Source organism: Acanthamoeba castellanii, assembly GCF_000313135.1.
Source record: "Acanthamoeba castellanii str. Neff unplaced genomic scaffold scf7180000084660, whole genome shotgun sequence".
Taxonomy (NCBI): Eukaryota; Discosea; order Longamoebia; family Acanthamoebidae; genus Acanthamoeba; species Acanthamoeba castellanii.
This window is the reverse complement of record NW_004457356.1, coordinates 74090-97067: the sequence shown is the minus strand read 5'-3', so window position 1 is coordinate 97067 and position 22978 is coordinate 74090. Positions and strand designations below refer to the sequence as shown.

At 63.6% G+C, this 22978-nt stretch overlaps 10 protein-coding genes across 10 annotated transcripts in view; 3 read left to right on the top strand and 7 right to left on the bottom strand.

Annotated features, from left to right (window-relative positions):
* The window catches only part of ACA1_106380 (uncharacterized protein), a gene marked incomplete at both ends in the record, with an annotated part of 1718 nt that extends 549 nt beyond the window's left edge, over window positions 1-1169 (bottom strand). Inside the window, 6 exons of the mRNA XM_004336262.1 lie at window positions 6-135; window positions 264-335; window positions 453-593; window positions 681-763; window positions 855-941; window positions 1046-1169. Coding sequence (XP_004336310.1) covers window positions 6-135; window positions 264-335; window positions 453-593; window positions 681-763; window positions 855-941; window positions 1046-1169 — 637 coding nt within the window. The remainder of the gene's footprint in view (window positions 1-5; window positions 136-263; window positions 336-452; window positions 594-680; window positions 764-854; window positions 942-1045) is intronic.
* A 271-nt stretch (window positions 1170-1440) lies between these two features.
* Window positions 1441-3325, bottom strand: ACA1_106370 (glyoxylate reductase; the record flags this gene model as incomplete). The annotated part of the gene is made up of 9 exons (XM_004336261.1): window positions 1441-1586; window positions 1621-1717; window positions 1836-2001; window positions 2100-2162; window positions 2233-2275; window positions 2396-2496; window positions 2571-2627; window positions 2829-2896; window positions 2960-3325. 9 exons carry the CDS (start codon window positions 3323-3325, stop codon window positions 1441-1443), a joined length of 1107 nt encoding a protein of 368 aa, XP_004336309.1.
* Window positions 3326-3492: 167 nt separating this feature from the next.
* Window positions 3493-4111, top strand: ACA1_106360 (uncharacterized protein; the record flags this gene model as incomplete). The annotated part of the gene is made up of 2 exons (XM_004336260.1): window positions 3493-3722; window positions 3850-4111. Coding segments are annotated over 2 exons (492 nt in total), but the record flags the coding sequence as incomplete, so codon positions are not given.
* Window positions 3592-6426, bottom strand: ACA1_106350 (Fbox domain containing protein; the record flags this gene model as incomplete). Its single annotated transcript, XM_004336259.1, is given in 13 exon segments — window positions 3592-3705; window positions 3869-4195; window positions 4324-4376; window positions 4471-4535; window positions 4555-4740; window positions 4866-5284; window positions 5392-5449; window positions 5553-5671; window positions 5766-5825; window positions 5861-5911; window positions 5947-6186; window positions 6232-6302; window positions 6399-6426. The coding sequence occupies 13 exon segments, from the start codon at window positions 6424-6426 to the stop codon at window positions 3592-3594; spliced, it is 1791 nt and encodes a 596-aa protein (XP_004336307.1).
* Window positions 6427-6531: 105 nt separating this feature from the next.
* On the top strand, window positions 6532-8149 carry ACA1_106340 (Myblike DNA-binding domain containing protein; the record flags this gene model as incomplete). Its single annotated transcript, XM_004336258.1, has 5 exons — window positions 6532-6740; window positions 6865-7039; window positions 7142-7584; window positions 7708-7903; window positions 7985-8149. 5 exons carry the CDS (start codon window positions 6532-6534, stop codon window positions 8147-8149), a joined length of 1188 nt encoding a protein of 395 aa, XP_004336306.1.
* A 578-nt stretch (window positions 8150-8727) lies between these two features.
* ACA1_106330 (uncharacterized protein) lies at window positions 8728-11741 on the top strand (the record flags this gene model as incomplete). The annotated part of the gene is made up of 11 exons (XM_004336257.1): window positions 8728-8914; window positions 8998-9198; window positions 9318-9654; window positions 9839-9996; window positions 10150-10320; window positions 10419-10516; window positions 10629-10704; window positions 10791-10918; window positions 11089-11231; window positions 11312-11418; window positions 11530-11741. 11 exons carry the CDS (start codon window positions 8728-8730, stop codon window positions 11739-11741), a joined length of 1818 nt encoding a protein of 605 aa, XP_004336305.1.
* A 172-nt stretch (window positions 11742-11913) lies between these two features.
* Window positions 11914-13586, bottom strand: ACA1_106320 (uncharacterized protein; the record flags this gene model as incomplete). The annotated part of the gene is made up of 4 exons (XM_004336256.1): window positions 11914-12363; window positions 12421-12472; window positions 12595-13052; window positions 13095-13586. The coding sequence occupies 4 exons, from the start codon at window positions 13584-13586 to the stop codon at window positions 11914-11916; spliced, it is 1452 nt and encodes a 483-aa protein (XP_004336304.1).
* A 243-nt stretch (window positions 13587-13829) lies between these two features.
* ACA1_106310 (uncharacterized protein) lies at window positions 13830-14362 on the bottom strand (the record flags this gene model as incomplete). Its single annotated transcript, XM_004336255.1, has 2 exons — window positions 13830-13874; window positions 14114-14362. The coding sequence occupies 2 exons, from the start codon at window positions 14360-14362 to the stop codon at window positions 13830-13832; spliced, it is 294 nt and encodes a 97-aa protein (XP_004336303.1).
* Window positions 14363-14634: 272 nt separating this feature from the next.
* On the bottom strand, window positions 14635-19009 carry ACA1_106300 (phosphoribosylaminoimidazole carboxylase, ATPase subunit; the record flags this gene model as incomplete). The annotated part of the gene is made up of 17 exons (XM_004336254.1): window positions 14635-14894; window positions 15015-15104; window positions 15212-15638; window positions 15738-15791; window positions 15819-15889; window positions 15973-16032; window positions 16135-16260; window positions 16358-16550; window positions 16671-16803; window positions 16931-17006; window positions 17092-17397; window positions 17497-17632; window positions 17772-17902; window positions 18031-18105; window positions 18221-18309; window positions 18464-18585; window positions 18878-19009. The coding sequence occupies 17 exons, from the start codon at window positions 19007-19009 to the stop codon at window positions 14635-14637; spliced, it is 2481 nt and encodes an 826-aa protein (XP_004336302.1).
* Window positions 19010-19263: 254 nt separating this feature from the next.
* The window catches only part of ACA1_106290 (WD domain, Gbeta repeat containing protein), a gene marked incomplete at both ends in the record, with an annotated part of 8306 nt that continues 4591 nt past the window's right edge, over window positions 19264-22978 (bottom strand). The window contains 9 exon segments of the mRNA XM_004336253.1: window positions 19264-19989; window positions 20005-20096; window positions 20169-20358; window positions 20473-20574; window positions 20727-20762; window positions 20802-21708; window positions 21836-22105; window positions 22189-22609; window positions 22698-22944. Of these exon segments, the coding sequence (XP_004336301.1) occupies window positions 19264-19989; window positions 20005-20096; window positions 20169-20358; window positions 20473-20574; window positions 20727-20762; window positions 20802-21708; window positions 21836-22105; window positions 22189-22609; window positions 22698-22944 (2991 nt within the window).

Below are 22978 nucleotides of genomic sequence, written 5' to 3'. Positions count from 1 at the left end.
GGTACCGATGCCGTGGGGCGACTTGAGCACGACAGCGTGGCGGCGCGCGAGCTCGTGGCGGGTGAAGTCCAGAGCCTCCTTGGCCGTGCGGAAGATGCCCCCCGGAAGCTGCGGGATTCCGTTGGACGCGCAGAACTACCCCCCACCCACCCCCACCCCCACAACGCGCCCGCAGCACCACAGCAGCAACAGCGCAGATGGTGAGTCCAGACAATCGTGTGTTGTTGTTTGTTGTTTGTTGGTTGGTTGTTGAATGGCCATACGGTGCGCCAGGTGGTCTTGGTGCCCAGGCCGAGCTGGTCGTAGTTGCACTCGGAGATCACCTTGCCCACGCCCTACATGCGCCCCGCGTTAAGACACGCCACACGACACACGTGGCCACACCAACACGCGGGTGAGTGGGACAGAGGAAGAGGAGGAAGCGGCGGCGGCGGCGGCGGCGGCGGGTGTACCGCGTTCTGTAGGCGGGTGAGGAGCTCCTTGTCCTTCTCCTCGGCCTCGAAGACGGAGAGGACGAGGGTGTCCTTGAGCACGCCCTTGGCCTTCTTCTCCTTCACAAAGTCCACAAAGTCGTCCAAGCTCTCCAGCAGGGACTACCACGCCCCGCCCCCCACGCCCCCACGTCGGCGGTTCGTCGATGAGTGAGAGAGACAACAAGAAGGAGCGGAGGTGGCAGGTACGTCGAGGAGGGTGCCCTTGAAGCGGGCGGGGGGCAAGTTGTAGATGAGCGGCCGCGACAGTTTGAGCACATCCGTCCAATAGCCTAATACCACAGCAGCAGGCACACGTGCACCACCGCTCGTTTGGTGGGTACAGTGTTTGGTTGGGTTTTGGTGGGGGGGGGTGCTGCGTACTGAGGTAGGAGGATTCTACGGGGAGGGACGTTATCAGGATGTCCCGTTGCCCGCCCAGCAGGATGGCGTTGGCGTCATGCGCCTGGTCTGTGAAAAAAAATAAAAATAAAAATAAAAAAATAAACACTGAGCGTTGGCACGATTGGGTGCACGCGGGCGTAGAGACGAGCGAGGGCGAGGAGTCAATGTACCGGCGGGGATGGCGTTGTGCTGGGGATCGAGGAGGCCGCCCGTGTGGGAGTGGCTGTGCACGAATATGGTGGAGTAGGGCTTCTTGCTGGTCTTGAACACGGGTCGTCCTGTCTTCACCTGCATTACCAAGCTTCGCAGTGTTTGTTGTGCAGTTCTCTGTGTGGTGTGTAGGGTAGCGTGCGTGTGGGTGCTCGCTCGAAGGTGCTGCAGATGTGATAATAAAGAGAATAACAATAATACCAATAAGAGTGCGCTCAGCTGCTCTATTCGCTTTCCACAGGGAACGACCTGGTTACAGGGGAAGCGGACGGTATTCCCAGACTTTTTCATTCGGCTTGGGGCTCGGAGTTCGGGTGCGACACTACAGCCATGGTTCTTCGTTCTTCTGGACACCTCAAGGATTGACGCGCATCACGTCAGCGTTCACGAGCTGCGGCGGACGCTCGCCCCGCCAGAAGGCCTGCTGGTTCTTGCCCACGATTTCTGCAGCCATCCTCCGGGCAACCACGTGCGCGTTAGTGCTGGCTGGCGTTTGCATCTCTGCCCAAAGGGGGAGGGGGAGGAGGGCGCGTACGGGCCATGAGGAAGCGGGTGCGGAAGGAGGCCGATCCCACGTGCGGGGCCACCACCACGTTGGTCAGCGAAAGCAGCTCGTCCGACGGGTCGATGGGCTAACGATCACAAGACACACACGACACACACGACGATCAAGGTGCTGCTGTCAGCGGTGCTCGTGATGACCAAGATACTAGAGACATGCACAGATCTGTGGCTGGATGTTGGTGGTACCTCCTGCTCGAACACGTCGAGGGCAGCTCCGCCGATCTTCTTCTCCTTGAGGGCCTGAGTGAGGTCCTTCTGGTTGATGACGGGACCCCTGGCCGTGTTGATGATGATGGCCGTCGGCTTCATGAGGGCCAGAGAACGGGCATTGATCATGTGGCGCGTCGAGTCCCTACATGTATGCGCAGCACACGAATGGAGAGACCGGTCAACAGGCTGCTACTGCTGCCGCGCTGCGAAGAGCCTCGCCGCTGCGGAAGGTGCGCGCACGTGAGGTTGACGTGGAGGGAGATGAAGTCGGCCTCCTTGTACAGGTCATCGAGAGGCAGCCACCTAAATAACCGCGACAGGCTCAGTCAGTTGCTGGCGCACTCCCTGAGCGTGGAGGAAGGCAGCGGTGTACCTGACGTTGTGCTCCTTTTCGAAATCCAGGGAGCGGTACTCGTCTGCTCACACGACTCCGGCCGGACGGAGGAAAGGAGTGAGCACGCACGTACGCCGCGTGCTGGGTGGTTCGGATGAAAATGGGCGAAGCCGCGGCGGTGGCGGTGGTGGTGGGGGGCTACCAAAGTAGATGACCTCGGCGCCAAAGGCCTGGGCGATGAGAGCCACCCTCTTGCCAATGCGACCCAGCCCCACGATCGCCAGCTTAGCGCCGAACAAATCCCTGCGCACAGGCGCACCCAACAGGCATCAGAGGCATTGCACACCCGGCGACCGAGAGGGCGAGCGTGTGCGTACGAGCCCAGCATCATGAGCGGATGCCACGAAATCTTCCACTGGCCATCCCTCACGTACCTGGCCACCACCACCATCACCCACCACCCACCACCACGACCACCACGACCACCACGACCACCACCACCACCACCACGGCAACACCCGCGTGTTGGTTAACCACCAACCACACACCTTACACGGCAATCACTGAGATAACACACGAAAGAAGAAGGGGCAGAAGGAGAAGAAGAAGGAAAGGAGAAGGATGGGGGAGAGTACTTGTCGGCCTCCACGATACGGCGGGCCATGGCGAAGAGCAGAGCAAAGGTCGTCTCCACGACGGTCTCCTAATGTAAACAATTAAGAATAAAAAAAGAAATGTAAAAGAAATACAAAAGGGAGGAGTGTACGTTGAGGACGTCGGGGGTGTTGGTGACGTAGATGCCGCGAGCGGTGGCAGCCGCAATGTCGATGTTGTTGAAGCCGACGGCCAGCTGGGTGATGACCTTGAGGCGCGGGCAGCGGTCCATGAGGTCGGCATCGATGCGGTCGGTGAGGAGTGAGATGAATCCGTCGCAGTCCCGCAGACGCTCCAGGAGCACGTCGTGAGGGGGCGCGTCCTCGCCGTCCCACAGGTCGACGTCGGCCACCTCGCGGGTGAGCTCGAGCGCCACGTCGGGCATGTTGCGCGAGCAGAACACCTTCCACCGCCGACCCTCCCCGCCGGAGGCGCGACGCCGCTCCGCGCTTACACTCTCACTCGCACCGCTGTCCATTACGGGGCTTTGGGCTTTTGGCTCTACAAGGGGGCTGGGGCTGGGATGGTGGGGAGGCCAACGGACGACGGGGCGAACGCTGCTCGAGAGAGAGCTGCTGCGCACTCCCACTTACGCACCACAAGCGAAACTCCGCAGGGAAGCGCCGAAGGGACGTGCGGGAAGAAATGTGCGAGAACGCGCGCAACACCACACGACCACCACACGACCACCACCACACGACCAAGGCTCAGGCTCGAGGGTCCGCTGCTGACCTGGGCCGATGGTCAGGGATCGCTGGTGCGGCGGCCGACGGCCAGGCACACACAAGAGGCCTCCCCCATCCACCCGGCGCACAGGTCGTAGCCCACGAGTCGGCGCCCAGGGTTGTCCATTATCCACTGCCGCACCTGCGCATGTGTGTGTTGTTTGTCGTGTCGTGTCGTGTCGTGTCGTGTCGTGTCGTGTCGTGTCGTGTCGTGTCGTGTCGTGTCGTGTCGTGTCGTGTCGTGTGTGTGGTGAGCACGAGTCACCGTTTGCCCGAGGGCAGTTATGAGGTGGTACGGGTTGCGTGGCCTGCTGGGCGTGGTCGATGAAAGCACGCACGATGGCCTCGGCCGACAGTCCGCCCTGCGCGTCGGCGGCCGCGCGGGCGAGGCAGCGGGCGAGGAGCGGCAGGGTGACGGCGGTGTCCCACGGGTGGAGCAGGCGGTCGCCCTGCACCTCGGCCCACGTGCGGTGATGCGGGCAATGGGCGAGGAAAGGGTAGTCGGCCTCCCGGTCCGCCGCGGTGATGTCGTGGCGCAGGTAGAACGGCTGCAGGTTGCGCCACGCCCCGTTGGACAGCAGGAACACAAAGTCCCCCTCCTCGCACGGCACCACGCAGTAGTTCTGCGCACGATGCACCCACCCCACCCCACCCCACCCGCCCTTGTGTGTGAGTGTCTGCCCCACCGCGCCACACCGGCGGTCGTCGCCAAGTGGTCCGCCTTGGGGGGAGGAGGGAGGGAAGGGGACACCTTGTTCCGGAGGTCGGGCTTGCCCTGGTCGCTGTAGGGCCCCAGGTACCCGCCTGCCACCACCATTCGGTCGTTCGTTCGTTCGTTTGCCGCCCTCGGTGCAGGGCCGTGAGGGCGAGAGGGGTGGGTGGGTTGGTGGGTAGGTACCGGCGTCGCGCGGATCGGTGATGTCGCGGCTGGCGCCCTCAGTTATTTCGAGCACCTGGTTCTTCCTCCCTGCACGCCAGGCACGACCCCGCCGCCATCGTTTCGATGGATTGGTCAAATGTGTGGCAGATGTCCATCACGTGGAGGAGGGGCAGGATTTCGGGAGGATTACGGGAGTAGTGGTAGGCCCGCACATCCCCGATGACTCCGCACACGAACAGGTACTGGTGGTCGGCCATCCGCACGGACGACGCCACCGCGTGCCAGCGCCTACATACCACCACCACCACACGCGACACACGCGACACACGCGAGGACGAGGAAGGAGGTGATGAGCAGAGCCTAACAACGATCGATCTTGGGCGGCGGCGGCGGCGGCGTGGGGAGGCAAGCACCGGCAGGTCTGCTTGGCGGCGGCGAGGGCCGGTAGGTCCGTGGCGAGGGAACGGAAGATGAGGAAGAGCACGTCGTCGGGGAGCATCCTCACGCTTTCTTCTCGGCCGTGTCCACCAATCGTCGCCTCGCGCTCCTCTCCGCTGTCCTCCTCCTCCTCCTCTGGGGCTTCTGGCCGTGGACGTCGTCCAGCCGGTGACATGGGGTGGAGGACCGCCTTTCGCTTTCGCTTTCGCTGGTCGGGTTCCAGCTGGAGGGCGTCGGAGTCGGGGTAGTGCTGCAGGCGGCGGTACTGGCGTTGGTGGGCGTGCTCCTCCATGGCCAGCAGCTTGCGGCGCAGGCCCTCGTCGAGCCCGGCCACCGGCAGCAGAACGCCCGCCCCGACCGTGCACGTGCCCGCTTCCCACACCTCTGGGTAGCCCTGCAATGTGCAAGTGCCCACCACCGCGACGCACGCACATGATGGTGAACGGGTGTGAAGAGCTCGTCAGGGCGGTGTTGGTTAGGGTTGGTTGGAAGGCGTGAAACCTTGATGATGCTCTCGTGCGCCTCTCCGAATGCCGTCTCGAGCGCTCGCCCGGCATCCCTGGATCGAGCAAGTGTTACTCGAGTGCCAGCGTATATGAATATATTGTGCAGGCGCGAGGCAACGGCAAAATGTCGACACATGGGTTACATGCAGGTGGTACCTGACGGTGGCGATGCGGCCCAGCTGCTGGCGGAGCGACTTGGTCACGGTCCTCGCCGTTCTACCGGCCGCCACGTAGGGCGCCATCCCAAAGCCCCGCCCGTGCGTGAGGACCACGCTCTAGACCCACAGAACGAAGCCGCGCGCGTCAGCCGGCCGGCACTCGAGACACGCTGTGCTCGCGAGGAGGAGGAGAAGGCCACGTGGTACGTACAGCGCAGTCCTCGGCATAGAGCACGGCCTCGAAGCAGTCGCCCATGCGCTCCGCGTGCGTCTGCGCACCGCCACCCAAAAGGTCGAGTTAGTTACCGCCACCGCCACCGTCATCATCACGGGTGCATTCCACATGTGCGCCGTGCCCTGATTGGACCAACCAAAGAAGGAGGAGAGCGCACGGGAGGCGGGAACGTGCACACGGACTGGGCGGCGGCGGTCCACCCGCGGGCGGGTCGCGGGCGGTGCACCTGCCGCAGCAGCTGCCGCTCCAGGGCCGGGTCGTCCGCCGGTTGGGCGAATTGGGCCCAGCACACGCTCCACTCGTCTCCTCCTCCTCCTCGTGCTGCGCCACCACTGTCGCTGGCGGCCGCGTGCTGGGCTTCATCGCCACCACCTTGATGCTGCTGATGCTGCTGATGCTGCTGCCGCTGACGGTGGTGGTGGTGGTGGTGGTGGTGGTGCACAGGCGTGGCCACGGGCAGAGGGGGCAGCTCCTCCCAGCGGGCGTAGGGACCCAGCTCGGGCACCTCCTCGCCTGACCACAAACCCACCAAGCCAAGAGGCAAACCCCAAACAAACCCCCAATGAGCTCCGAATGCAAAGAGAGTCGGGCAGGATCCCTGCTATGCACCTTGCGGGCGGCTGCGTGCTCCCCCCATCGGCTTTGTGTGTTGTTGCCACCAACACGAACAAAAGATAAACGAAAAGAAGCACACAGAGAAAATAGGAAGGAAAAGGCTGGCGGAAGGACAAAAGGTTGGATGATGGACGACGTCGGGCAGCAGGAGGAGGCGCACAGCAAGAGGCAAGGGGCTGACCAACAGGGTGGGGCGAACGAGCACCAGCTCATACTCGCCCTTCGGCTCACGGAGGAAGTGCTCGCCTTCGTGGAGTCAGCCCACAGCCCCCACCTCGACTGGCCGGTCATCGCCCACCACCTGGCGCCCTACCGCCGCCCCGCCCTCACCCCTCGGTGCATACCCGCCTACGTTGGTCACCTGTTCTTTGTTTTTTTATTATTTATTTATTCATCTATTTTTATATATTCATTTATTCATCTTGTGTGCACGTTGCGCACCGCTACACAGAGAGTGCAGAGCGCTGTGGCGCAAGCTGGCCTACCGCAATAGCAACAACGGCAGCAGCAGCAGCAGCAGCCACACAACCGAGAGCGACCGAGGGGAACCGCAGTTGCAACTACAACAACAACAACAACACAACGCGACAGGTGGCCCCAGCGAAGGCGACGGCGATGACATGCAGGTGGAGGAGGTGCGTTGGTGTGGACACACTGGTGCCTCGAACCCAGCATCTCATCTCTTATGTACCCACCCCCCAATACATATGGGCGGGCTTGCCCTGAATCACCTGCAGGTGCGCCGGGACGAGGACACGCCGCACACGGGCGCCGGTGGACGGGGCAAGAAGCGGCGGAGCAAAGACGCGCATCCGGGGCCCCGACGACGGCGCGACGCGGACCCCGGCGCCGGGGAGACCCCCGCGCCAGCAGAAGCCGCCGCCACCGCAGGGGACGTGGCGACACCCGCCGCCGAGAAGCGACCTCGACTGGGCGGGGACCATCAGCCGAGCGTGGGCGATGAGGCCGAGGAGAGCAGCGCTGCTGCGCCGGCGGCCAGGGCCGGCCGGAGCAACCCGCTGGGCACGCCCCAGCAGCAGGAGCCCCCCGCGGAGGCCGCCGGCGACGCCCAAGGACACAAGGGGCCCCGCAAGCGCGTGCTATGGACCAACGAGGAGGACTTCCTCCTCGTACGCGGAGTGCAGCGCAACGGCGAGGGCAACTGGGCCGCCATCCTCAGGTCCGACTAACGCGCCCCTCACATACGACGCGTATCGAACTGCTCACCGGCGCGACGGTCGGCGGGTCGTGTGTCGTGTGTGTCGTGGGTTGTGTGCCGTGCGGTGCGCGCGGTGATACACAGGGACCAGGCCGAGGGGTCGCTGCTGCTGCGCCGCAACAGCACGCAACTGGCGCAGCGGTGGAACGCCATCAAGCGCAAGATCCAGCGGGCTCACTACGCCGGGCTCGACGAGGCCACCAAGGCCCTCGCCATGGAGCTCATCCTCTCCTCCTCATCCTCTTCTGCGGCCGCGGGGCCGCGTGTCCCTTCGCCTCCCGTGCGTGGCCCACTCCTTCCTTCTTTCTTTTGTGATCGCATTCATGGCGCTGATCACATTGACCGTGCGACATGTGGGCAGAGTGAAGCGGCAGCACCGGCAGGAGATGGAGAAGACGTCGACACAGCAGCGCCGACCACGACCACGACGCCATCGGCGGCGGAGGAGCCACAGCAGCGGCCGCCGCCTCCCGGAGAGCAGCCCTTCCACCAGGCCCTCCCAGGACCCTCCCGCGTGTTCGACTAGTACCACCAACCGGAGGAGGTTGTTGTGTTCCCCTCGTTCCCCCCCCCCAAAGAAGTGTTGTTGTGTCGCTCGTCCCCTGATTCCGCTCGCGCTGGAAGCTTCGTACCCGCCTGTTCTTTTCCAAGTTGTTTTGTTTTGTGTTCTTATTCTTCATGTTCATTGATTTCTCCTTCTTGTTCTCCCATGCTGTCATGGCATACATGATTCTAACCTCCTCAGGATGAAGTGCTTGAGCTGAACTGAATTGCAGATGATGGAGCTGAGAGAAAAGAGTCCAGGCACCTCCTCAATGAAGACCATGGCCATGTTTGTCATGCCTGGGGCTGGAGCAACACTGCCAGGATGTCCAAGGCATCATACCCTTGCCACACCTGGTGGCCCACCTGATGCATAGTGCCAGCACCAGACATGATGGTGTGTTGGGAGTCTTTTGATAATGATGACAGGTTCAAGGGGGTTGAGGAAGTGGTGCTAGCAGTGTCTCCTTTGTTGAGTGCTGACGTGGACTGAGTACGCCTTCTTAAATAATCCTCAGCCGAAGTTGTGTTTGTTCTGCCTCTCCGGAGCTGCTGCTGCGCATGGAGCCCTCCACCACGACCGCACCTTCCGCTGCTGCCGTCCACTTGCCCGCCCGGTCGCTGGGGCCGTGGTGCCCTCTCCCCCCGCCCACGCCAACGGCCGTGGCGGCGGGCGGCATCGCGCCGCATCCGCACGCCCACGCCCTTCTCGCTGGCCTCTGCCCTTCTTGCACTCCCCCCACCTCCGGTACCTCTTCTGTTCATTTACTTATTCCTTTATTGTTGTTTATTTTTATTTATTTATTTATTTATTGTGTGGAGGTCGCGCAGGTTCGCTCCCGTCGGACGAGGCAGGTCTGGTGCTGGGCCGGCCATCGGGGCTGGCTGCAGGCGAGCGGTGGGCCGTCCTTCTCTCGCCCTCCGCTCACGCCGAGGCCGCCGGCTGGGCGGAGGTGGCCCCCGTGCTGCGAGCCTCCGCCCGGCGCCTTCCTCCTGCCGCGCCGACGCCCTCCGCCTCCCGGCCCTACCGCGGTACTGATCCAGGCCCCTACTGGCCGCGGCGGAAACCTCGTTCGACGTTTCGTGTCTGGCGCCCCGCTCACGAGCTGACCTGGCTGGCGTGGGTGGTGGCTGGCGTGGGCCGCGTGCAGGCGAGGTGGAGCTGGTGCTGGAGCTCCTCGTCGCTGATGGCCGCGAGGAGGGAGTGGTGCGGGAGGTGCGCCTGCCCGTCGTGCCGCGCGAGGTCACCGACGCCCCGACCGTGGCGGCCTCCGGCGAGGAGGAGGAGGAGGAGGAGGAGCTGCAGAAGGAGGCGGCAGCGGCGCCCAGCGGCCGCCACCGGCGGTGGTGGGGGTGCTGCCAGGCCGCCACCCACACCATCGCCCTCCACGCACCTCCTGCCCACGCGGACGAGGACCAGGAGGAGGAGGCCGTGGGGCTGGTGCTGCTGCTGGCCTTTGCCGATGACCGCGCCGCCTCCCACTTCATGTACAGCGCCCTGACCCCCCATGTGTGCAGCTGCAGCAGCAGCACGCTCTCGATGATGATGATGATGATGATGATGATGATGATGATGATGATGATGATGATGATGATGACGACGTTGGTGTTCATGCTGTCAACAATCGAATGGGGGGCGGGCTGCGACTACGACTACGGGCGGGGGGTGCAGGGACTACGTGTTCTACCTCCAGACGGTGGCGCCACCTGTGCCGGCGAACGAAGACGGACAGCCGGGAGGCGAAGAGGAGGAAGAAGAGGAGGAAGAAGCGGCGGAGCGGGAGGACTACGACGAAAAGTACACCTTCACCCAGACCGAGTACTGGGAATGTACGTCAGCGCTTCCACTTCATGTCGGCGTTATCTGTGCGTGTTATTATCTATCTATCTATCTATCTATCTATCTATCTATCTATCTATCTATCTATCTAGTATGAAGCTTTTGGAGATGTGCTCAGCATGGTCGTCCCCTCCCCAACCCAGGCTTCCACGAGGAGACGGGCCAGGAGTGCTTCGAGTGGTACTCGGCCGAGGAGCTGCAGCGCCACAGCATCCTGCGCGTACTGGGCCGCTTCTTCGTGCCCGCCCTGGCCGCCGCCGCCGCCGCCGCCACGCCCGTCTACCGCGTGCTCGACGTCGGGGCCGGCACCTCCGGTACGACCGCCCGATCCCGCAAAGTAACGGTCATCTTGGCGTGCAACGATGTCTCTGTTGACTTCCCACCGCGTCGTGTGTGTGTGTCGGCAATCCAGAGTTGCCATTCAACCTGTACGAGGCCCTATCGGCCGAGTCGAAGCGCATTGGGCGGCCCTTCCGCGTCGAGCTGTGGAGCGTCGACTTTGCTCGCACGGTGCGTACCACCCACCCACCACCGCCTCTGAGGCGGCATCCCGCCCAGCCCCCCACCAATGAGAAAATGAGGCGATGCGTGCGGGCGGCTGACGTGGCTCTCCGCTCTGCAGGCTGTCGAGTTCCTGCGCGGGCAGAAATGGATCAGGCACGCCCAGCTGCGGGAGAAGTGCCCGCCGCCTGCCTCTGGTGGCCACTCCTCCTCCTCCTCCTTCGGGAGAGCTCACAATGTCAGTGCTCTGACTCGGGCTTTTCCCCGCGCGCGCGGTGAGCAGAGGACTGTGCACAGATGCGGGCAGACGTGGAGGGAGGCTGGCCCTGCGTGGAAGTGTTTCAGCGGGTGATGGACGCCACCAACCTTTCGTTCTTCCCCGACCACTACTTTGACATGGTCACCGAGAAGGTACTACAACACGACCTTACATTTACCAATGTACATCCATACCAGCGCACCCTACCCCCACCACCACCACCACCGCATGCATCACTTTGCCCAGCACCGCGAGCGCGACCCAGATGCGCTTTTCAAACTCTCTCTCTCTCTCTCTCTCTCCCTTTTTGTCACTCCCGCAGGGTTGTCTGGACTGCTTTGTGAACGGAACTGGGCGGGCGCTGGTCCCCACGTACTTCCAGCAGATCAAGCGGGTGCTGCGGCCCGATGGCCACTTCCTCATGATCACCGTCTCCAACATCGACCTCCCGCTCATCCTCCAAACGTACGAGCGAGCATACGTGTTGTGTGGTGTGGTGTGGTGTGGTGTGCAACCAATGGGGACTGACGCTCATGCACGCTTAGTGGAGGAGAGGTGGCGCAGAAGGCCGTCTTCCGCAAGAACCTGGTAGAACCGCACCTCGGCCCGGACGAGATCATCGCCGCCCGCCAGCTCCACTGCCGCGCTCCCGGTACGGACCAAAGGAACCACAAGACCCTCCACGCGCCGGATGCGCCCCTGGGCACACGGAACGCTGACGACAGGCCACGCACGCACGTGGCATATGTTGGGGGGGGGGCAGGCCGATTTGTGGTGGAGGCGATCAGGGCCAAGACCGAGCGCCACGCCGTGCTGTGCCGCCCCGCCACGCTGGACGACGAGGCCGACGCCGGAACGGAGGCGGAGAAGACGGTGGTGTGCGACGAGTGCGAGAGACGCTACCCGGCCGCCTCCACCCCCAAACGCTGCGGCACCTGCTCCACCCTCCTCCAGCGCTTCATCGTCGGCGGCTGAACACTGAACACCAACTCTCAGCAGATCGCCATCCTCCTCCTGGATCTTTGAATCAAACCAGAACCAGCTCATGTCCCGTACGTGTTGATTCTCTTTCTTTGTTGGGGATTTGTCGCGCACGTCACGCGCGAGTATGTATGTACATGTGGTGTGGCGGCCGAAAGGCTCCTCGTCAGATGTTGAGGAGGTCGTCGGTGAGCGACTTGGGCGCCGCGGTCGTCGGGGTGGCCCCACCGGCGGCGCCGGCGGACGAGCGGGAGAGGAGGGGCGAGGGCGAGGGCTTGGAAGGCGTGGAGCGGGCCGCGAGCCCCGCCTTGCTCGCCGCGAACGGGGTGGCGGCGGCGGGAGTGGACGGGGTCGAGGCGCGGTGGCGGTGCACCGAAGGCGAAGGCGACGAGTAGGAGGCCCGCAGCTGGCGGTCGGTGAGGTGCGGGTTGCTGCTGCTGGTGGCAGTGAGCTTCTGGGCCACGAGGCGCTGGGCGGCGGGGGAGAGGGCCGGGGTGGTGGGTCGCTTGGGCGAGGGCGAGAGCAGACCGCGCAGGGTGGACTCGGCCCGGGTGGTGGAGTCCCGCTTGCGCTTGCGCACGCTCTGGCTGGCCTTCTCGGTGAGCCGCAGCGCCACCTGCTCCCGCGGGGTCTCCTTGGGCAGGCTGAAGGCCGGCCCGGGCGACAGGTCCACCGGCAGGTCGTCCAGGTCGTTCATCAGCATCGGCGTCGAGTCCACCTTACCCCTGCACGCATCAAGATCGGCGATGACGACGACTAGTCAGTTCGCGATGCCCGACAACACACGACGCACATACACGACGCACACACACGTGACACGCAACGAGGATGGAGTGGGTGGGCGTACCAGGTCATGAAGGGCGAGTCGTGAGGGGCGGGGGAGGGGGTGAGCACGAAGCCGTAGCCCCGCACGCTGGGTGAGGCGGGCGCGTGGCCGGGCGTGGCGCGGAGGGCGTCGAGGTCGTACGACTTGAGGCCCTCGCGTAGGTGTCGTCGCTGCTCCATCAGCTCCTGCTCGCCCGGTGCCAGCATCGTCCACGCCGGCTGCTGCTGCTGCTCCGACTGCTGTTGCTGCTGTTGCTGCTGCTGCTGTGTGCGGCGAAGGTGTCGCGGCATGCGCGTGTTGTTGTGTAGGATGGCCTTGGGCGCACGCGCGGCCGCGTCTTCCTCCTCCTGGGCCGAGAGCGGCGCGCCCGGCGGCACGTACATGAGGGCGTTGGCCACGGTGTAGGGGGCCTCGTCGAGCGACGCGCCCGGCCGCGTAGTGGTGAGTGCCGAGGCGAGGGTGGGGGCCTCGAGTAGGAGCTTGCTGGTGGCCTCGTCGCGCGCCTCGATGCGTAGCCGCACGCGCTCCTCCTCGCCGTAGAGCCACGCGTAGCGCTCCCGCTTGCGGTGGTTGGCCACCTCGACCAGCTCGCCAAAGCTCGCGTTGTCTTCGCTCGTGTAGCCGCGTAGGAACCCGTCCAGCCCGACCCCCGCCAGCTCCTCCTCGGCTCCTTCGTCGTCGCCATCCTTGCTGGGAGTTGTAGAGGCCTCGCCATTCAAAGATGACGACGTAGAGGATGTGGAAGGGGTGGGGGCGCGAGAGGGGGTGGATGCGGGCGAGGCGGAGGGGGTGCCGGTGCGCATGCGGTGCAGCTGGGAGCGCAGGCGAAGGAGGCGGGCATGGTCGTCGTTGCGCTGGGCCTCGTGTAGCTCCTCCTGGAGGCGGAGACGGGGCAGGTCGGGAAAGAAATCGCGCGTGATGATGTGGTCGAGGGCCGCCACGTAGTCCTCCTCCTCGAGCACCGTGGCCTTTCGGGGTGCCTGGGGCACCTTGAACCCGCTTTTCTTCAGCATCACGGCTCCCCCTTTCGAAGCAGTCTCCACCAACTGCTGCTCTGTTGCATTTGCAGCAGAAGAGGAGACGCTTCGCTGTACTGTTACCGTGTCCATGTGGGGTTAAATTTGTGATTTGTGCCCAAATCAGATGCCTAATTGTTTCCTCTTCTTCATTAGAAAAGGCGGGGAAAATGCTGAGGAATCCTAAACATGCACTCTTTTGTTTCTCTATTTTCTCAATTGAGCGCTGTTGGTTGCATCTCACCACAGGTAGGAGAAGGGCCGCAGCGCACCGCCGGCCGAAACCTGTACCTGGAACGCAACCTGCATTTGCCGGATGAGAGAAACGTCAGGAAATGCAGATCATCAACTCTCACGTAAGAGCTATACGTACGGGCTGTTGATTGAAGATGGTGGCTTCAGCGAGCACGGCCGCGGGAGACGGACTGGCAATCTATCGACGTTGGCGGCACGGACACGGACGTATAAGCACACAATTACGAGATGAAATTCAAACACAGCGTAGTGGTGAGGAAGCAACGTACGACGGCTGTCTTGCTCACGATAACGGGCTCCACCACCTTGGTCGCGGTCGTGCCCACAACAACGTTGTTGGCGGTAGTGGCGTCGGCATGAGCCACGGCGAGGAGGCAGCTGGCCAGGAGAAGGGCGAAGAGGAGCTTCATCATCATCATCATGCTGCTGCTGCTGGTCGATTGGACGAGATCGAGTCGAGTGTTGGCGTTCTGCTGCTCTGGGTTGGGGTAGAAGCAAGAGGCAGCCACGTTGCCCATTTATAGAGCGGTTAGATAGAGGCGACGCCACATCGGCCGAGGGCCACCAAGAAGTGGACAAAATTGATGGCGAGCTGTAATTCGATCGCAGTACAGGTCCCTCAACTCAGTCAATGATCATAACTGCGCTCGACCAACAAGTACCTGCCAGCTCCACCTCCTCCTCGTGAGATTCCGTTGGCCCTTGGACCACCATTTTGCGGCCTTAATTCTTTTTGGCGTGTAGAAGCAAAAAGCGCGCTGTAGAGTTTATGGTGATGAACGATGACGGTTTAGGAAGAGTAGTGGAGGGTGGTGACGTGGCCCATCTTGCGGCCGGCACGCGGGAGGCGCTTGCCGTAGAGGTGGAGGTGGGCGTTGGGGTTGGTGGCGAGGAGGGCGAGCGCGTCGTCGGCCTCGTGCCCGATCAGATTGGTCATCACCACCTTGTCCACGCCCGGCACCACGCGCGTCTGCGCCAGTGGCAGCCCGCAGATGGCACGCACCAGCTGCTCGAACTGGCTCGTGGTGCAGCCCTCGATCGTCCAGTGGCCTGGCGTGAGACACGAAGATAACTTATTATTAATTCCTTATTAGGGTTGATTATTTATAAATATATAGAAAAGTGTTTCATGTTAATGCTATGCGCGAGCAGTGCAAGGGCGTGACTGACCTGAGTTGTGTGGACGCGGCGCCAGCTCATTGACGAGGATCTTTTGCTGGCCGTCCTTGTTAACCAGGAACATTTCGATGCACACCAGCCCTGCATCAAATCCCACGACACAACGCGCACGTTGTCAGAAGCCACATTCCTGCACCACTGGAAAGAATGAAAGAGAACGAGAGAAAGAACGAAAGCGACAGCAGTACCGGAGAGATCGAGGGCGGTGGCGAGGGAGGTAGCGATGTGGTGGATCTGCTGGCGCACGCCGTCGGAGAGGGGCGCCGGGGGCGGGATGGTCGAGCGGCGCAGGATGTGGTGCTCGTGCTCGTTCTGGGCCACGGGGAACAGCTCCACGGCGCCCTCCGCCGACGCGCCCGACGGAAGGCTGCGGCGCGCGACGATCACCGACAGCTCGCACTCGAACTCGACCCAGGCCTCCACCACGCACTCCACCGACCCGCCGCCCACCGCAGCCCAGGCCTTCTCGACGTCCTCCGGGGCCGCGATCTTGACCTGGCCCTTGCCATCGTAGCCGCCCTGGGTGGTCTTGAGCACGGCGGGCAGGCCCACCTGCTCCACGGCCTGCCTCAGTTCCTCGAGGCTGCTCGCCCTGGCGAACGCCGTCGTCGTGCCCTGCAACCACCCACCCAATCCATCAACCACCATTAGCCACGTGTCGGTTACATTGCAACGCGCAGAACAAGGACGAAAAGGAAGTATGATGAGCCGTACGGCGCCGCACACGTCGTTGACGAAGGTCTTCTCGCGGAAGCGGTGCTGGCACGTCTGCAGCACGAACGGAGACGGACGCACGGGGCGCCACGTGGCCAGGTGCTGTACGCACTCCAGGGGCACGTTCTCGAACTCGTACGTCACCACGCCCACTGTTCACCACACACGCCCCCCAGCCAGCCGCGCGTGAGTCGCAACCAACCAAGAGTTGGTGTTGCAGTGTAGCGGCGCATACCAGCCGAGGCGAAGCTGTCCAGCGCCGTCAAGTCGAGGTAGTCCGCCACCGTGACTTCATCTGCAACATTATTGGGGGGAGGGAGGGGTAATCGTAAAAAGGCCTACGTTAGGGCTAGCTACCCCTGTGTGTGGTTTGAAAGGGGGAAGGGGGCGTAATTACCGGCCACGTGGAAGGCGGGGGAGTCGGCGTCGGGGCAAAACACGTGCATGCGGTAGCCCAGGCAGGCCGCGGCCGTGCCGATCATGCGCGCCAGCTGGCCTCCGCCCACCACGCCGATCACCGATCCTGTGCGTGCCGTGTGTGCCGTGCGTGCGGGCGGGAGTGAGTGAGCACGGGACTAAAATAAACGAATAATTTACAATAAATGGTACATCGAACGTACCGGGCGGGAGGAAGGCAGGGCCGGGCTGAGCGGCGAGCTTGGGGGCCGCCAGCTTGGCCAGAGCGGCGGGCGTCTCGGCGGGGCTGCTGCTGCTGCTGGCGGTGGTGGTGGTAGTGGTGGGCTCTTCGGCCACGGCAAGGGTCTGCTTGCTGCGGAAATGGTCGAGCGCCTGCGCAACGTCGGCGTACTCGGGCTGCAGGCAACCACCACAGCCACAGCCACAGCCATTGGCATACCCGAATGTCATGATCGATTGTTCGAACTGGAACCCACCAGTACATAGGGGAGGCGGAGGAGGAGGGGAGCTGCGTACGTGAGCAGCGAGGATGGAGGCGGCCAGGATGGCGGCGTTGGCCGCTCCAGCGTCACCGATGGCGAGAGTGCCGACGGGAATGCCGCGCGGCATCTGCACGATCGACAGCAGGCTGTCCTGCCCACTCAACGTACTGCAGTTGTGGTAAACCATAAGGGCGCGACACGCACACACACACACACACACGCACACCGTGTCAGAGCCATTGGGCCAAATGGTCATCCTACGGTACAACACGTGCGGGGGGGCGTGGTGCGTACCTGGTCTTGACGGGCACGCCCAACACGGGCAGCGGCGTCATGGAAGCGGTCATGCCCGGCAGATGCGCCGCGCCGCCTGCCCACGAGCCCCAGGAGCCGATCAGCCACGTCATGTGCCATCTTCATTGCGGTTCGGTTGGGGTCATAGGGGAAGCGCGTACCGGCGCCGGCGATGATGACCTTGAGGCCGCGCTGCTTGGCCGAGCGGGCGTAGGCGCAGAGGCGGGCGGGGGTGCGGTGGGCCGACACGATCTTGGTCTCGTAGGCCACGCCCAGCTCCTCGAGCAGGCCAGTGGCGTGCTGCATGGTGGCCCAGTCCGACTGGCTGCCCATGATCACCCCCACCAGCGGCCCGCTCTTGGGTTGCGCGCTGGCGATCGAATCGATCAGCTTCCGCGCGCCCTCGGCCACCCACGCGTAGTTGTCCAGCACCACGCGCTTCTGCTCCGCTGTCGCTTGCCCGGGTCCTGGTCATGAGTTCAAAAAAGATGTCAGCGACGCGTGTCGTGTCGCATGCCACGTTGCGTGTCGTGTTGCGTGCCGTGTGGGGATTGGGGGGGGGGTACCAGGGATGGGCATGTTGCGGTAGACCTGCTTGTCCTTCATGAGGCGCTTCTCGCCATTGGGCCACAGCCGCCACGAGTCGTTGTCGATGACGTCAGCCAGCACCAGATCGCCGGCTTGCGACACACCAAACTCCACCTGGTGACCGATCAAAACAGTCATTTCTCACACATTCGATGATCGCGAGCGAGAAGGAGAAGCTGCAGTTTGAAACAGGCATGATGTATATAATATATATAATGTGTATAGATATATATAAATATAGATATATATATACCTTGAAGTCGACGAGGGTGACGTTGAGGCGCTTCCAGGCCTTCTCGAGGATGAGGAAGGCGCGGCGGGCCAAGCTCTTCATCGTCTCGACGCGCGCCCAATCGGCCACGCCGTTGGCCACCATCTCCTCCTCTACACACGAAACGAACATGTGGTGACCGTGGCGACCATTGGTGAGGCTGGATGCTCGCCGTTCGATCGAAGAGAGACTAAAAGAACAGGGATTATTTCAATTGGAGGTGGGATTCAAGAGTAAGTACCGGTGATCAAGGGGTCGCCCTGCTCGTCGCTCTTCATGGTGAACTCCACCACCAGCGGGAACAGGACATCGCCCTCTGTCGCCGTCATCACACCACCCACGAACCAACCGCCACGTGGCTACATCGTCAACATCGCCCAGATTGCAAAAGAAAGAAAGAGAAAAGAAAGAGAGAAGAAACATTCGCGCACCCTTGTACTGCGGGTGGGTCTTGAGGAAGGAGCCCGTGGCAAGTCTGCGCACGATCACCTCCACGGGCACCATGCGGCAGCTCAGCGCCCTTTTACGCCATGCACGACCGCACCACCGCACACACGCGACACACGACACGCACACGCGCGACACACCAGGCAGGTCAGGTCAGCAATGAACTTGAGCTGCTTGGAGGAGGGCAGATCAGCACGCGCGCGCGCGCGCGAGGGAGAGTTGCGCACCGGAAGCTGTCGGGACCCTCCTGGCCGAGGAAATGGGTGGGGAGGCCGCTGAGCTGGAGCAGCCGGAACACCCCGCACGTCGTCTCGTTGGACAGCCGCCCCTTGCCCTCGATCACGTCCCTCTGTGCACACACGCACGTACGTGAGTCACGCGCAGGTCGGTGTAGAGAGTTGATGCTCATCTGTATTATCATTTATTTATAAACAACAAGAAGCTGTCCCAGAAGTGCGATGTCTTCAACCATCGGTTGTGCTCACTGTTGTTTTAATAATAAGATATAATAAAATAAAACAAATCATCACTAGATCGCGATTTCGGGGAGCGATTTTGTGTGTTGGGTGGGGCTGGCAGCAGATCCGAGTGAGAGGAGGAGGGTTGGGGTGGAGGATCTGTGGAAGGAGGGGGCAAATCACCTTGAGGCCATTGCCAGCGGTGATGGAGTCCTTGGAGAGGACCAGCACCTGGCGCGGGTCGGAGGTGGGCAGGATGAGCTTCGTCTTGCCCTCGGCCAAGGCCGCAGCGCTCGCGGAGGAGGAAGCTTCCATCTGTGTCAGTGTTGTGTGTGCTCTGCTCTGAGCTGGACTCACAGAACGGCCCCGGAGGCTTGAGGCCGGGAGTTGTGCGGAGGGACACGGAATTCATTGGACAAATCGTAACATTCCCAACTCACAAACAATGGAATCTAAACTATGCCCTGTGCTTCTACAAGCATTCCTGAGTACATTCCAAGATGCACGTTGGGCACACGAAGAATGACAGACATGCCTCTGGGACCCTTTGCCGCCGATGATCAGCACCATCACGAGCGCGTGGAGGCGGAGAAGATGGGGCGCGAGAGGAGTCGTCCGTCGGCGCCGCAGGAGAGGAGGCGTCCGTTGGCGAAGGCGACGTCCATGGCGCCGTAGGTGGAGATGGGCCGCGAGAAGAAGCCCGTGGTGGGCTTCATGAAGGTGCGCTTCTCGTGCACGTCGGCCCAGTGCTCGCGCTCGGCCAGCACCGCCGCGCCGCCCAGGTCCCACACGCGCACCGCGCCGTCCGTCGAGCCCGAGGCCAGGAGCGACTCGTCGGGCGCCAGCGCGAGGCACTTGATGTTGAGCGCGTGCGCCCGGCTGATGGTGCGGAGCAGCACGCGCTGGCGGAGGTCGAACACGCACAGGTCGCCCTCCTTGCCGCCCGAGACGAGGAGCTGGTGGCGCGGGGAGTAGGCCAGCGAGTGGGCGCCGCCCGGGTGGGTGGCCCACGAGGCCACGCACGGGCTGGGCATGAGCACGTCCCACAGGGCCACGTCGCGCCGCTTGCCGCCGGCGCGCGAGGTGCCGCCCGTGGCGAGCACGCTGCCCTCGTTGATCCAGCACAGCTCGAGCGCGCGCTTGGAGTGGACGCGGTACTTGAAGAACGGGCCGACGTGCTCCTCCTCGCTCAGGTCGAACCGCCACAGCGACAGCGCGCCCGCCATGTCCGTCGCCCCGAGCTTGGAGCCCGACGCGTTGAACCGCACCCGCGTCACCCGCGAACCGCCGCCCGCCTGGAACACGCTCACCGGACCCCCGCGCGAGCCCGACGCCTTCGCGCCACCGCCACCGCCCCCGTAGCCCCACAGCAGCACCGCCCCGTCCGTGCCCCCGCTCACGTCTGGCAACACCCACGCCACACCGCCACGTCAGCACGACACCGCACACGCACACACAAGAGGTGGGACCGCACAGTAGGGGTAGGTGGGGTGCGACTCGACCCACGGGGCGATGATGTTGCGGCGATCCTTGCTGGCCAGCACCGTGCGCGAGGCCTCGGGGATGGCCATCGCCCCGCTGCCGCCGTTGGTGTCGCTCGCGCGTGAGCTGATGCCGTCGCTCTTGTCGGTCAGCCCCAGCCACTCGTCGCCGTCCTCGTCCCGCTTCATTTGGAATAAACACCACCAGCGATCAATCAACATACCAACGTTGTGTGTGTGTGTGTGTGTGTGTCGTGTGTCGTGTGTGTGTGTGGCCGCGAGGGAGGGAGCGCGTACGTAGAGAGAAGACGAGGCAGAGGGCGCGAGGCGCGAGTCCGTCGGCGAGAGCACCACCTCGCGTAGGCCGCTCACCGTGGCCAGCGCGATATGATCTCCGCTCTGCAGGGGAGGAGAGATGAGAGATGTCTTGTAAGCACACCATGCGTCATGGCCGGAAATGAAAATAAAATGAAGCACATCATAATAATAATAACAACAAAAACATCAATAATAATAACATCACCAACGGCAAATGAGGCGGGGGCCGGTACCGGCGAGACGGCGAAGGAGACGAGGAGGTCGCGGTCCTTGTCGCGGTAGAGGGCGATCGGGTCGCCAAAGGTCACGCGCGTGGCGCCGTCGCCGCTCCGCTGCGGCGGCTGTGACTGCTGCTTGAAGGCGTCGCCGCGCACAAAGGCCAGCTCGGATTCGAGGTGGTTGGCGCAGCCCTTCTGCCGGAGGAGCGACTCCCAGAGCGCCGGCAGCTGCGGCTCGATGCGGTGGAGGCGGCTGGCCTTGATGAGCAGCGACACGGCGCTCACCAGCGGGAAGCCCGATGTGAACGACGGCCCCACGGCCGCGCTGCTCCGGCGCTCGGGCTGCCGGCGCGCCGCGGCGGCGGCGATGAGGCCCGCGGTGGCGGCCGTCGTGCGGAGACGGAGGTGGTGCTGCAGGTCGGCCTCCCAGCCGCCCAGGGTCTCAATGAGCCGCTCGGCCACGGGCGCGGCGGTCGGCTTGCGGAGCGTGGCCTTGTAGAGGTCGAACCAGTCGCGCAGGCCGCGCCGGAAGGCGTTGACGATGGCCAGCCAGAGGAAGGCCTGCAGGAAGGCCTCCGCCGCCCGGTCCACCCGCAGCCCCTCGGCCGCGTACATCTTCTGCAGGGCGTCCATGTTCTCTTCGTCATCGTCTTCGTCTTCGTCTTCGCTATCTTTTTTGTCGTTTTCGTTTTCGCTCTTTTGGGCTTTGGCGTCGTCGTCGGCAAAGGCGGCGGTGAGGGCGGGAGCGAGGTCTTCGAGGGCGGTGGGGTTGGTGGCAACCGGGAGGAGGACCTCGACGGCCGGGTAGCACCCGCGCGCCCAGCCGGCCACCAGCAGGCCCGCCACCACGCAGCCCCGGATGGCCGTCTCCTCCTCTTTCCACTTCATGTCCTCCTCGCCACCGTCGGCTGCCGGCGCCTCTTCCTCCTCCCGCACTAGCGTCATGCGGTCTCGCCGCTGCTGCTCCTCGAATACCTCGAGGCCCTCGAACACTTCCCTACAATGACACCACACACACACACACACACACACGGCACACACACACATACACACACACACGGCACACACGATAGGGCGGGTGAGCGATAAAAGTCGGTGCACGAGGCGGGGAGAGGAGCTGGTACAGGGCGTAGATGTGGGCGCGGGCGAGCTGCTGACGGACGGGGACCGAGACTGAGGCGATGGCGGAGAGGGCCGGCAGCTCGGCGAGCCGCCCGGCGGCGGCCAGGAGCGTGCGGCACAGGGAGGGCGCGGCGTCTTGCGGCGGCAGAAGGCGCACGGCCAGGGACTGCGTCGACACGCGGGCCATGCGCCCGGCGCACGCCGCCGCCATATGCGCCAACGCCGCTTTCGTCCCGGATGCCTCCAGCTTGGGCGACACTGTCGAGGACAGCCTGCATTTTTTGAGGCGTGTCGTGTGTCGTGCGTCAGCCGCCACCTTAAAGGTGAGCCCAAGAGGGAGGGGGGGAGTGGGTACGCGGTGAGCTGGAGCTGGAGGTGGGACGGGACGGGCGAGGAGTCGGCGTGTGCGGAGTGCGGCGCGACGAGGACCTCGCGGGCGAGGAGCTGCGCGACGGCGGCCAGGAGCAGGTGCTTCCGCTGGAACAGCATCTCGGGCGCGAGGGCGGCTGGCGAGTGGTGATCGTCGTCGTCGGGTCCGGGCACGAGCGCGAGCGCGAGCGGGAGGGCGTGGAGGGTGGCGCGCGAGTGGAGGAACGAGTAGAGGGCGCGCGCGATGAGGCGCGGCTCGTCCTCCTCCGACTGCGGGACCTGTCGGAGCTGAGGGTTGGCGCGCAGCAGGCGGTAGATCTGGAGCAGGGCCGGCGTGCCCAGCTCGTGGCCCTGCTCCATGGCCTTGGGCAGGTCGGGCACGTCGTGCAACGTCGGCTCCATCGCCCCTGCAATTATTTAAATTATTAAATTGGATGGTAAAACATTCAATAAATTCTTGGAATAGGAATCATAAAAAAAGGGGGTGATAAGTACCACTGCGCGACGAGGAGAGGTCGTCGCCCTCGCCCGGGCGTCGGCGACGTGGTACGGCCCGCTGCACGCCGGCCGGCTGCGAGAACGGCGTCGGCGTTGACGACGTCGATAGAGGCGACCCCGGCGCTGGCGAGGAGGAGCCGCCGGCGGAGAGCGACGATGACGACGATGATGACGACAACGGAGAGGGGGTGGCGGGGGCGGGCCGGGTGGAGGTGAGGAGGGCGGAGAGGGCGTCGGGGTAGCGCTTGAGGAGCCAGAGGGCGATGGACTCGAGCCAC